This window comes from Mytilus edulis, chromosome 1, assembly GCF_963676685.1.
Source record: "Mytilus edulis chromosome 1, xbMytEdul2.2, whole genome shotgun sequence".
NCBI classification, from domain to species: Eukaryota; Metazoa; Mollusca; class Bivalvia; order Mytilida; family Mytilidae; genus Mytilus; species Mytilus edulis.
Genome location: NC_092344.1, coordinates 84,512,899 through 84,526,080, shown reverse-complemented (window position 1 = coordinate 84,526,080; position 13,182 = coordinate 84,512,899). Strand labels below are relative to the sequence as shown.

General features: G+C 31.7%; 1 protein-coding gene across 2 annotated transcripts in view; it reads right to left on the bottom strand.

The window, feature by feature from the left end:
• Positions 1 to 13,182, bottom strand: part of LOC139492896 (tetraspanin-11-like) — a 28,216-nt gene that overhangs the window by 12,334 nt on the left and 2,700 nt on the right. The window contains exons 1-5 of one of the 2 annotated variants that reach the window (XM_071281053.1): positions 9,282 to 9,390; positions 6,119 to 6,246; positions 5,411 to 5,611; positions 4,894 to 4,968; positions 4,242 to 4,361 (exon numbers count right to left, since the gene is read on the bottom strand). In XM_071281053.1, the coding sequence (XP_071137154.1) occupies positions 4,242 to 4,361; positions 4,894 to 4,968; positions 5,411 to 5,611; positions 6,119 to 6,241 (519 nt within the window). In that variant the 5' untranslated portion in view covers positions 6,242 to 6,246; positions 9,282 to 9,390. Of the gene's footprint in view, positions 1 to 4,241; positions 4,362 to 4,893; positions 4,969 to 5,410; positions 5,612 to 6,118; positions 6,247 to 9,281; positions 9,391 to 13,182 lie in introns of those variants that run through there. The other variant, XM_071281049.1, reaches the window with a different exon arrangement.

The following is a 13,182-nucleotide window of genomic DNA, read 5'->3' as shown; positions in this document are numbered from 1 at the left end:
TTCAATTCCTTTGCGATCGTTTGCGGTATTTTCTTGAGAAAACATATTTTCCATCATCAAAGAGAAAAAGAAACTGCTTGAAAATGATTCTGGAACGTTTCATGATTGTTTCAATAAGTTTAATTCACTCAAAAAACAATTTTAAAACTTGCGATGTTTAAACAGGAAGTTTCAAAAGCACGTGTAAAAGAAGTTATTAACCGGTGAGAGTGGAAATCCGTACATAACAGATAACACTATAGTACGACTTTGAAAGCAAAACAGTTCCATCCTTTTGTAAAACAGTCTTTAATATACCTATCACATTAATGTTTGAAGGGGCTTAAGCTTATTCAAACCATATAAGTCGGTATGAAACACCAAAACGGAATGATCAATTACCGATTACGTTTTGTAGTTTACAAATTCTAAACTGGTTCCTGTCAAACTACAACACTTTGTTCGAGTGTATTGAAATACAAGCAGAAACCAGTTAGTTTGTAAACTGGTTCCTGGCTGATTACTACACAATGATCATGCATAATGATAACACAAGCAGATTCCAGTTTGTATGAAAAATAGTAAATACGAAACCAAGCGCGGTAGGCAGAGAAATGTAATGAAGTTCAGGTCGCCAGTAATGGAACAATGACTGCGTCATTTTCCAAAATAATGGAAGTAGTGATTAACATCTGTAAAAACATTAATGGATGTGTCAATTATGTCCCAAAATACAATAAAACTAAACTATACTTAATTAATTTTTCCTTATTTGTTCAGGTTTTTTGTTAATTAGGCAGTTGGTTAAAATTTGTAGAAAAAAAAAAAATTATATCTTTTTCATAGAGAAAGGACACTTGTCTATAGCATTTATAGCTAATTTATTAAATTACACATGTTGTACTGTACTTATCTGTAAATTCTTTTAAATAAGATGAATTAATTAAGGCTTTTAAAAAAATCACCAAAATTAGCTTTTTGTGAGGATAAAAATTATAAAAAAAAACTTTTTGCAATATACAATGTAATCATAAGTAATCTAAAGTAATCATGATTACTTTGAAGAAAAGTAATCTAATGTAATCGATTACATATAAAATAGGGTGTAATTGTAATGTAATTGATTACATTCTATTAGCAATGTAATTGTAATTTAATCGACTACATTTTAAAGTATTAAATCGACCCCATCCCTGCACTATACCCACCCAAAATCCGATTTAAAAGCAAGTCAATTTTATAATATTGTACTATTATATACTTTATCCTCAGTTTTTAATGCTGTTTTTTGGTTGGTAGGGAGGGGAGAGGGTGACAAGTTGCAAAAATCCAAATACTTCTCTCATTGCGTAATTTTATTGGTATTATGCGATATTTTTTCACCACAGTGAGACGCATTGCGGGGTACATAAAAGATCGCACGTTCATTCCTCTGTCTGTCATTCGGTCCTTCTGGTTAATTAGATTTTTCAAGTGTACAATTCTAGCCTAATTTCTAAAAAAACTGATATCGTATGGGCACGTTCGAAAATCAGTGCATATCAACTATTCCTTAAAAGAATTATGCTATTTGGAAATACATTTGTATTAATTATATTGGAAATTGCATTGTATTTGCTGTCATTCCGTCATTTCTCTAATATGTTTAAAAAAAAAAGAACAACATAAACAGCTGCGCTACGAGCGCATGATACCCTCGTCGTCTTATGAAAAACACATAATACATATTTTCAAAACAACATGGGGTTTGTACAGGTAGTCATGCTAAGTATATTCTGACTCATTCCTTAAAAGCTCAAAAGGAAGTTTATATATCACAACATGTTTTCTATGATACGAAATTGAAGCTCAATGAAAACTCAAGAACTCAAAAATGAATTAAAGAATCATCACGAAAAGAGTACAGATCTTAAGAATAATTTAACTAACAAGTATGTGAAATTTTATGCGCTAATTAAAAACAGTTTCTGAGATATGGCGCGACATGTGAAAAACCCCTCTTTTTTCATTAACTCAATAACTCTTAAATAAAATTTGAATCATCCTCAAAAAGTATACAGATCTTCAGATTAATATAACTAAGAAGTGTGTAAAGTTTTAAGCAATAATCATAAATAGTTTTTGAGATACAGCGCGAACTGTGAAAAAACATACCCCTGTTTTAGTTAGAAAGTCCTGTAACTCAAAAAGTTCACCAAAAGTATACAGATTGTTTGACCATCATGAAAAAACAACCATGTTACGATCAAAGAAAAATAAGGACATCAAAGAACCTTAGTGAGCACGCTCACATACCCACGTACCCACTTTGTCACTGGAGAAATAAAATAACTGTAATAAACAAAATTGTATAAGAAAAAAAATTGAATCATAATTTCCTGTCAATATGCACATCTGCATAGTATGTCCTTATTATCTAAAATGGTTTTATGAAATCTGTTGTGTGGTTTCAGAGGAGTTGCAACGTCAAAATGTTGCAGTAGTATATTGAAGCAATCAAGTTCAAAGGGGCGTAACTCCTAGAAAAAAAATGAATTGTAATTTCATGTCGATATGCACATCTATGTATGTCCTTATTATCCAACAAGGTTATATGGAATTCTGATGTGTGGTTTAAGAGGAGTTGCGATGACAGGAAACAGGATTGACGGACGGACAGACGAACGGGTCAAAACATTATACCCATCGCAACGTGATGTATAAATATGCTGTACCATGTTTACGAAGAACAGACAGACGCCAGACATTTGTATACCATAATACGTCCCGTCAATTTTTTACGGGTGTATAAAAATATTGTTTGCTATTGCCTTTTGTTAGATAAAAAACGTACTACGTAGAGGAACTTGATAGGAACTTTGTTCTTTTATTAAAGTTGTATCATTTTTAATATTAGCGGCATACCATTGTTTACCCAACATAAATAAATTGAATGAATTGTTCAGTTATGAAGTTTACTTCTTCGTGTACCTAAATTTTTGATATTATTTTATAAATATCATTGGTTTTCTGTGCTGTAATAAAATGACAGAAAATCTGACCCGAACCAAATCATGGATGATAAATGATAATTAAAAAAATGATAATTGACATGCATTATATTAGTAACACCAAAAGTGTAAGTCGTCTTGAGATTGCTCACTATACGATATTTTGTTGAAGATCTCAAAGAACCAGTAAATGTGTTTTATTTTTTATGATGTTATTAGACTGTTATCATGTTAGAACCAAATGCACTAATATTAATGGTGTAGAAGTTGGCATGCGGGAGCAACAGAAAATGGGGAATCGAAAAATCCACATTACATTTCTTGTTACGGAAAATTACACGCATTACGTCCCACAAAAAGTGACGTTTTGTGGGAATTCAAACGCTTAATATCGTGCCAAGAGTTACCTCCCTTGAAACTGTATTGGATGCCCTTAAGAGCCTGTGTCGCTCACCTTGGTCTATGTGAATATTAAACAAAGGACGCAGATGGATACATGACAAAATTGTGTTTTGGTGATGGTGATGTGTTTGTACATCTTACTTTACTGAACATTCTTGCTGCTTACAATTATCTGTATTTATAATGAACTTGGCCCATTTAAGTTTTAGTGGAAAATGTTAGTAAAAATTAACAAATTTTATGAAAATTGTAAAAAATTGACTATAAGGGACAATAACTCCTTAGGGGTCAACTGACCATTTCAGTCATGTTGACTTATTTGTAAATCTTACTTTGCAGAACATTATTGCTGTTTACAGTTTATCTCTATCTTTAATAATATTCAAGATAATAACCAAAAACAGCAAAATTTCCTTAAAATTACCAATTCAGGGGCAGCAACCCAACAATGGGTTGTCCGATTCATCTGAAAATTTCAGGGCAGATAGATCTTGACCTGATAAACAAATTTACCCTGTCAGATTTGCTCTAAATGCTTTGGTTTTTGAGTTATAAGCCAAAAACTGCATTTTACCCCTATGTTCTATTTTTAGCCATGGCGGTCATCTTGGTTTGTTGGCCGGGTCACCGGACACATTTTTTAAACTAGATACCCTAATGATGATTGTGGCCAAGTTTGGTTTAATTTGGCCCAGTAGTTTCAGAGGAGAAGATTTTTGTAAAAGTTAATGACAACGAACGCAAAGTGATGAGAAAAGCTCACTTGGCCCTTCGGGCCAGCTGAGCTAAAAAAAAATAAGACTTCCCTGAAAACTCTATTGTTGACGACTTAAAAAAACAAAATATTCTACACTACAGTTGTCTACATACACTTTGTTGGATGGAGTCCCAGGATTTTGTTATATCGTCGTTGTTCTTCTTCTTATCTACTATCACTCCATAATGTTTCTTTAAACTTTCTTCCATTGATTTTCTCACATTGTCTTCTAACTGAAAACCAGAAAGAGTACCACAATTCATATTGTTATTATGCTGTTTGCAAAGTATCCTTTTCTACTTCTGCTATGATAATAAAATATCTGGATATAGTTGTCAATTCTAAAATTCAGTCACTGAGTCAGTCAGCAAATGTAAAAATAATTCATGAGGGCAAACATGTGGTAAAATAAGTAAGAATTCAAGCCCCCATGAAATATTTCTATTCTAATAAGACAAATACATACATTCTTTTGGATGAAAGTGTTCTTGGTGAAGACAATTATTTGCTGTTTCTCTAATTATACAAAACTATTTTATGTAAAAGATAAAGAAAACTAAATTAGTGACACACTTAAATGATTTCCAATTACATACTTGACAGGTTTGGACTACGTTTAACTTTTTGCAATACTTTTTATGTTTGTATTTATAGTGAATTTACAGGGCCTAATTAGCCCCAAAATGTACCTCTTTGATATTGACCTCTTTCTATGGGAGATTGTCACCCTAACTTTCATACATATATATTTATAAACATAATTACCTGTGCTATAAATATATATCCAAGTATGCCTGCAGCAAACACCATTAGAGCCAAGAAGACAAATATACAGAGATACTGAAAGTAAGATTTCAATATGTTTAGGAATCTATCTTCATGCATTATTATGTTTTCTCTTAACATATATTTCATATAAATATTACTTAGTAGAACTTTGTTTCTAACCTCATCTTTATAGTACTTTCTTTCAAATAGCATTTAGACATGTTAGAAATGTCATCTGTTTTTTAAACTTGTATATTTGTTAAATTCTATCTTGAAAGAAGCCAGTAACATTTTTTTTTTTTATTATGATGTCTTTTTCTATACTGCTGAGTAAATGCTCCTGCTAAAATTTTCTCGGGTGAATATTAATGTCCAAAAAAAATAATTTTGGTGTATAAAGATAGCTTGGCACCCAATCTCTTTCTATATCCGTCTATCTGTATCATGAGTGTTTTAAAAGTACTTGTCCTATAAGATAAGTTGAAATTATGTTATTGAAGAGCCTTATACTTACCATTCCAACCATACATTTATGTTGTCTGTAGGCTCCAATAAATCCTAACATAGTTATGGCAATGATTGCTGCTCCTCCTCCAATCATCATTACAGAGTCAGCACGATACATAGACACTCCTATTAAAGATGACAATTGTCTACTGCCATACTCAACTTCATGGGTATAGATTCCAATAGCCAGACATGATATAGCTCCAATCTGTCAAAAAAATGACTTGATATAAAATCAGTTATTGAAAATCAAATAGAAGTAATGCAATTTTAATCGATTGCTTCTGTGACAATATAAATGCTACATCTATCATGTCTAGCTCATACAAAATTTCTTAAAAACCCTTTAATAAATGTACGCCTAAATCATGTCTCTTTTTCCTCTCGTTTTTCCAACCAGAAACAAAAAATCTTCATAGAATACACTTATTTCTTAACATGTAATCAGATATAAGAATACTATATATATATAAAGCTATTCCGCCACAAAAATGTTCTTTAAGATGATGATTTAATTAAAAAAAAAAATGAAAATTTATATACTGCATCATTTTTTGCCTCTCATGTGAAATTGCACACCAAGCTTTGCAAATTGATGGTTGGCTAAATTTCCAAACCCTTGCTTACAGATAATGAAATGATTTCCATGCAATAAATGATCAGTTGGGTGCTCACTTTGTTAGTGCTTATCAACCCTACATGTTTAAGTATTTACCAGAACTACTGCTTGAAGGAACATAACAATGAATCTAAGGAACTCTTTACAACAGAAACATGCTCCTTCATCCTCATCCTCCATTATCCCCAACTCCTTGTGACTTCTGGAAAACATCCCCATCTCTTCTGAAAATAGAAAAAATAACATCAATAAGATGCATTTTTAAATAAATGGAGAATGTGTCCATGGGACACAGAAGACGTCAAAGCTTGCATCATAAACGAGCATTACCAGTGATGTCACTAAGTTTTGAAGAAGCAGGCTTAATTTCTAAAATAAGCGGCAAGTACATGCGGACGGCGACGCTACTACGGCCGGGGGTCTGGGGCCCGCTCAAGGGCCCCAAGATTTTTTTTTAAAATGGTGCAAAATCCTGCACTCTGGGGGTGTCCTAGACCCTTATTCAGACCTCTGAAAACATCATTTTTTACTGAAGATAATGTAAATGATTAACTAAAATTAGCAACATGAGGGGTAAATTTTCTGTACATGTGATCACATCATTGATCATCTTGATGGACCAATATACATTTTTGTGCATTTTCCTGCAGGTTGACTGCTAGTAAATATTTTTGAACTGAAAGAATCCAAAAATCTTAGTTTGAATAGAAACATATTGTCTCTGGTTTGAATTATCACTTGAATAATTTAGTTTTAAATGAAAATTGTAATTCTGACATTGAGAACATTATGTTTTAATTTTATATTAAAAAAGTGTTGGTTTTGTTTTTACAAAATTAAAAACAATATTCACTGACTAGTATAGTCAGCTGGAGCTTCGATTTCAAAGTTAAAACTGTTACAGCTAGAGGTCCTATATTTTATAAAATCGTATGCTCTCTCCAAAAAGATTTGAAAATTTAGACTAAAATTCCTGCATTTTGAGCATACCTGGGAGTGATTTAGATGCTTGGGAAAATGTTAATTTTGTCTTATTTTTGTTGTTGACTTCAATCACATTTGATTTTTTTTTTTAAATGAGAATCCGTATAGTCCTGGCAAGGCTAATCTATATTAGATTTTTTTCTGGGATGTCTGTTCTTGAATATATGTAAATAATACACAGGCAAGTGCCTGTGAAATAATAGGTGAAATATTATAATTTTATTTCAATAATAATCGAATTTATTAAATATCTTGATCGATTTATTTGCGTACGTACTTACAATGTAGTGACAAATGACCCCCTTTTTTCTCATAAGACTTGTACACGTATTTCAAACATGTTGTCAAGCTATGTTGTTTTATTTTCTCTTATTTGTTAACTGTTCAATAAGCAGTAAACTAAAATCCTTTTGAACTAAAGATATTTTTAAAAATTATTTGTGGTCGACAATATTCTACTTTCGTTATTGACCTTCATTCTCTGGAGACCACATGGTCGTGGGCTTTGAAATGTGAACTACAAAAGGTGCTGTTTTCCAGATTCTTGACAACATTATATAATATATATTATACTTTCTTTTATTTGACTGATATATTTTCATAACATGCTGTTGTCATCTTTGACTTATTCCTTCTCTTGAAGCCAAAACCAAACAGGGTCATAATGTCCATCGGAACGTCTCTCTTTTAATCCTTGCAAACATACAATACTTACCGACTTTAAATAGACGACCAATCAGCGGACTGCATTTACATGAACTAGTCAAAGGTAAACACTGATTTACATCCTTGTTTATCGCGACTTTAATAGTGGAAGCTGATGCATTGAACAATTATTTGTTAATATTAACCTGATTATCTTTTTTATCTTAATTTTTTTTTTTTACTCATGCAAAAATAGCCGGCGGGAAAAGGACAGTAACCGGCGAAAATCGCCGGCTGCCGGCTTCTAACGACATCACTGATTACTCAAAAACAGTAAAACTGATGCCACCCAAATTCAGCATTATGTATAAGTTTCATAACATTTAAATGTACTTACAGTGTACATGTAGACTGATGTCTGATGAACATTCATCATATATAACATATACACCTTAATCTATGTGTCAGTAAGAGCTGTTAAATTTACTTTGATTCTGCACTAGATCAACTTTTAAAAAATAATTTTAAATTTGATAATTCCTATTCACTATTTTCCCACCAGATTTTTAAATTATTTGTATCATACATTCAAATTGTGATCTTCATACATTTCTTTTTGATTTGATTTACATACATGTATAACTATTCTGGACTCTTGAGTAAATGAAAGCTTATTTTTTTATATAAACATCAGTATATAATTTGCCCTGTATCATGTCTATGCCTATGTTTATGAAAACCTTATATCTCGCATTCTCCTGTCGTTCACATATAATGCCACATATTTGTTTCAGCACTTATCAATATAACTAAATATATGATACATGTGTAGCTTTATTAAGATTTGATATACATTGTAGATATTAATTATACATACTACATAACACGAATTAATTTGACAATATCAGTTCTGAAAATCTCTAAATTTTGGTAACAATAATGAATTGGGTTACCGTTACCAATTACTTAACTGAACCATTTATGAATTCGTTAACAACATGGTCAACATCAATGTTAATTTGATTTTGGCATAAAATATGAAAATGATACATGAGATAGGATTTTGGCATGTGTTATTAATCGGTTTTATCGACCTGCATATAGATTTTAATTTTAACCAGGCAGAATTTTAGAAATTCGTCTGTAGTTCCAGCTGAAATTATTCTCAGCATGCCGGTTTTTATCTATAAATGTCAATACCAAATAAACACTGAAGTTACTTAATGCATTCATATTTCAGTTAATCCAATTCATTAAAGTTACTGAATTTCAGAGATTTCCAGAACTGACATAAGTCATAACACTCAGCTCAGCCTCAGGGCTGTGACAACATAACAAAACTGCACAATACACTAATTGATGTGGCAACTTTATTAATTTGACTCAAAATAAAATTCAAGTAAATATTACAACAACAAAAAAACACTTATAAAACTATTGCTTTTTCAAAGTCAAGGATACTAAACAAATCTTTAATGAAAGAGCATCACTAAAAAAAAATTATAAACAAATGAAATCGGGTGACTCATTTTTTTGTTTTCGTTTGTTTTATATGTAGAATTGATTGTCTTTATCTAAATAGCCAATTCATTTAGTTGCAAGTTAAATGTCATATGGGCTATCTTTATACCTGGTTTTATCTGTTTAAATCCTAGTAAATACTAAATTAAAATTATTTTTCAATTTTTTTGACTTGAATCCAACGACGCCATTTTCTATTATACGAGACTAATATTAAATCGGATATGGGAAAGATATGTGTCGTTTTACGGTTTTTGTTTTGTCGGGTGCTCGAATTTCGAGTTTTAGTTTTTATTTCGATATTTTTGTGTTTATTATATTTTAAGAGTTATATAATTGTTTGGTTTAAATTTTCGCTTTCGGCTAGGTCATACTAATAACTTAACATTGTTATGCTCTCTTGTGAATTAATTGGTTTCAGGAAAAATGATATTCTGGACTGCATTGTCATACATCTTAAGAGCACATCGTCTGAGATGTATACATACAATAAATCGATGCTTTATATTAATCGTATTCAGATAGTTATATCCAAGCTAAACCAGAACAACAACCATTGAAAAAAATCTAAAAACGAGACTACAATCTCCAGCATACCTCACTATATAAAGAAAACAAACGAAACATCGTCTAAGTATCAGAATTTCTATTGGGTTCGGATGAAATACACTTTTACCTATAAAACTTGGCACAGTCATTGCTTAAAAGAATTATGAAAAGGACGCAATAAAGTCAAGCAAGATATTTCCAATCACTTGAACTACGAAACATACATAAATGATAGAGAAGGCAACTTCATGATTAGTCCATGATAATAAACTTATATCTACAGAAAGACCAGGTTTAACTCTGAAACTAGAGGCTCTAAAAGCCTGTGTCGCTCACCTTGGTCTATGTGCCTATCATAAACGAATGAGAATTTATAAAATCTATGAAAATTGTTAAAAATTTACTATAAAGGACAATAACTCCTTAAGGGGTTAATTGACCATTTTGATGATGTTGACTTATTTGTAGATCTTACTTTGCAGTACATCATTGCTGTTTTACAGTTTATCTCTTCTATAATAATATTCAAGATAATAACCAAAAGCAAACTGAAGCTCCGAGTTGAAGGCCGTACTTTGACCTATAATGGTTTACTTTTTACAAATCGAGACTTGTATGGAGAGTTGTCTCATTGTGGCACACATACCACATCTTGTATCTATGAACTGAAGTCTAAATTGCGCATATTTTTAGAATGAAGCGCTTCCGATCATGAAGATCATGTATTTCAGTTGATTACGCAGATAACGGGAATAGAAAACGAGAGAGAATACTGGCCAATTGATAAAGCATGAAGTTGCACTACTGCTTACATCATATTCTCGTCAGTTTACATTCACGGATGCATTTGAAAATCACATACTTCACATATTTCGCTACCTATTACTTTTGTTATCAATCTGATTAAAAGTCAAATAGTATACCTTAAATCGCGTGCTCGTTTATATATGTATATGGGGGTAACGCAATCCGAAATCTATATTTGATCATATTTTGATTAGATTACTTTGTTATTTTATTACCTTTAATCTAACTTCTAATTTTCTTTCTTTGGGTTGTTATCGCCTAATATGAGGATCTAACTAGTGAAGAGGTTAATATACGGTCGTCAGCAATATGTAATATTCAATTTGTCAACATCAAAATCTTTAGGTTCTAGAAAAGTTGTGAATATCAATCTTTCAAAAAAAGTCTGCATTCAGAACCAATCTCATAGTGACAAACCGAAACAATGGGGTATATAACTCAAAGACATTCATTGATGATGCTCCTGTCTTGGGACAGACTCTTGGACGTTTTTCGGAATTAAAGTTACTGACAATTTGTTTTAACATCCCAATCACGAATAAACATTTGTCACTCTTTTTTTATTTGTAAAGAAAGTCGGAAGTTATATTTATAGAACAAGGTGATTATATATAGCGGGATCCCAGTCTACAAGCCACGAATGTACTTCTCCGAAAGTACGCACTACGGTAGTTTACAGAACATGATTGCACAGAAATTAAAAATGTCATTTTCTGTTATCAACATAATTTTTATATATATTTCAAATCACGAAATAAATCCTACAGTATCCGTGATTTTCTATCTTTTTTTGTTTGTCATAGAATTGAACAAAACTGCCACCAATTCTAATAAACTATTCGCTAAAAGTTGATATTATATGATGGGACATATAAAATGTTAGGGGTTATACGACATTTATAGTGTATGAAGTTTATGCGACTTCTCCAAAGAGAGACCAAACTTCACACTAAGAGGCGGATTCATTGGGCACACCGGGACCAATTAGGTCCCCATTATTGAGCATCATATATGCCAGTTTATGGAAGAAGCGAATCGATAAAACCTTTTCTTATATCACATAGCGATATTGTCTAATACCATTTGTAAATATACAGACATTCCATGCGGAAAACGTTGTTTTCGGCAACGAAAAATTTTAAAAGAAAATACTAACTTTAAAATTTATTGTTCAAATATAAACAACAATTGAGTATAAATATACATTCAGAAGTTTGTCAGAAGCAAACGTTTTTGTCCGTGTAAAATTTGAAGTGCTGTGGGTTTTTTTTTTGTATACATAAATATACAAATGCCATTAGTTCTAATATCAATGCGATACTTTTAAAATATCATAGCGGTGTTTTTGTTATATCAATATTAGTACTTATTAGTATTAATATTCGACTGCTGTACCCATATTTTGACAATTTTACCTATTATGTCTGTTTTGTTTAAACGCATCGTTGTAAATATGACAGAATTTGGTGAGACTGTCATACACGTGAGAGGTTTAGCGCTATAAAACCATGTACAATCCACCATTTTCAAAATTTGAAAATGCCAGTACCGATGAGGTTTAATAAACAATGTCGTAATCAAATAGCTAAGTATCAAAATAATTGTTCACATATATAACAATTAGCAAATTTTATAATGAAAGCACCGAAATAATATATAGCTGATATGCTCACAACGCATGCATGGAAGACTTTCTTTATTGATAACAATGAAACTAAGTTGTGACAAAGATGAATCTTATTGTCCTCGTTCAGACTGATTCGACAAAATCTTACCTGTAGTTTTGAATATCCTTTTTTGTACAAATTAGATTGTTGGTTTTCCTGTTTGAATGGTTTAATTTAAAACTAGTATTTTTTTTTTTGGTTTCAATATAGCGTGGTGTTCGCTGTGAGCCAGGCTCCGTGTTTAAGACCCTACTTTGATCTATAATGGTTAACTTGAAACAAATTATTATACTTTGATAAAAGGTTGTCTCATTCTAACTCATGCACCATCTTCTTATATCTATAAATCTTTAAAAATTTCCCTTATATATTATGAATAACTGCTTTCTAGTCCTCCAAAAACGTCATTTGGGTGCTGAATCTTTTGTACAGTGCAATATGAACTAGAACACTTCTAAAGCTCTAACGGTAACGACAGTTCGTGTTGTTTATTCTTTAGTTTTCTATGTTGTGTCGTGTGTACTATTGTTTTTCTGTTTGTCTTTTTTATTTTTAGCCATGGCGTTGTCAGTTTGTTTTAGATTTATGAGTTTGACTGTCCCTTTGGTATCTTTCGTCCCTCTTTTTTTATGATGGTACAAGAACGATTACGTCAATAAAAATACCAAAATAAACAGCACCGAACGATCGAAATTTATCGGCTTCATATCTTGACTTACATTTAGAAATTGACAATGAGGGTCGGTTGAAAACAAAACTTTACGACAAAAGAGATGATTTCAGCTTTCCAATTGTGAACTTTCCATTTCTAAGTAGCAACATTCCAGCAGCACCTGCATACGGGGTATATATCTCCCAATTAATACGATATTCCCGTGCTTGCATTTCCTATCATGATTTTCTTGATAGAGGGTTGCTGCTCACAAGGAAGCTATTAAACCAAGAGTTCCAAATGGTGAAGTTGAAATCATCCCTTCGTAAATTTTA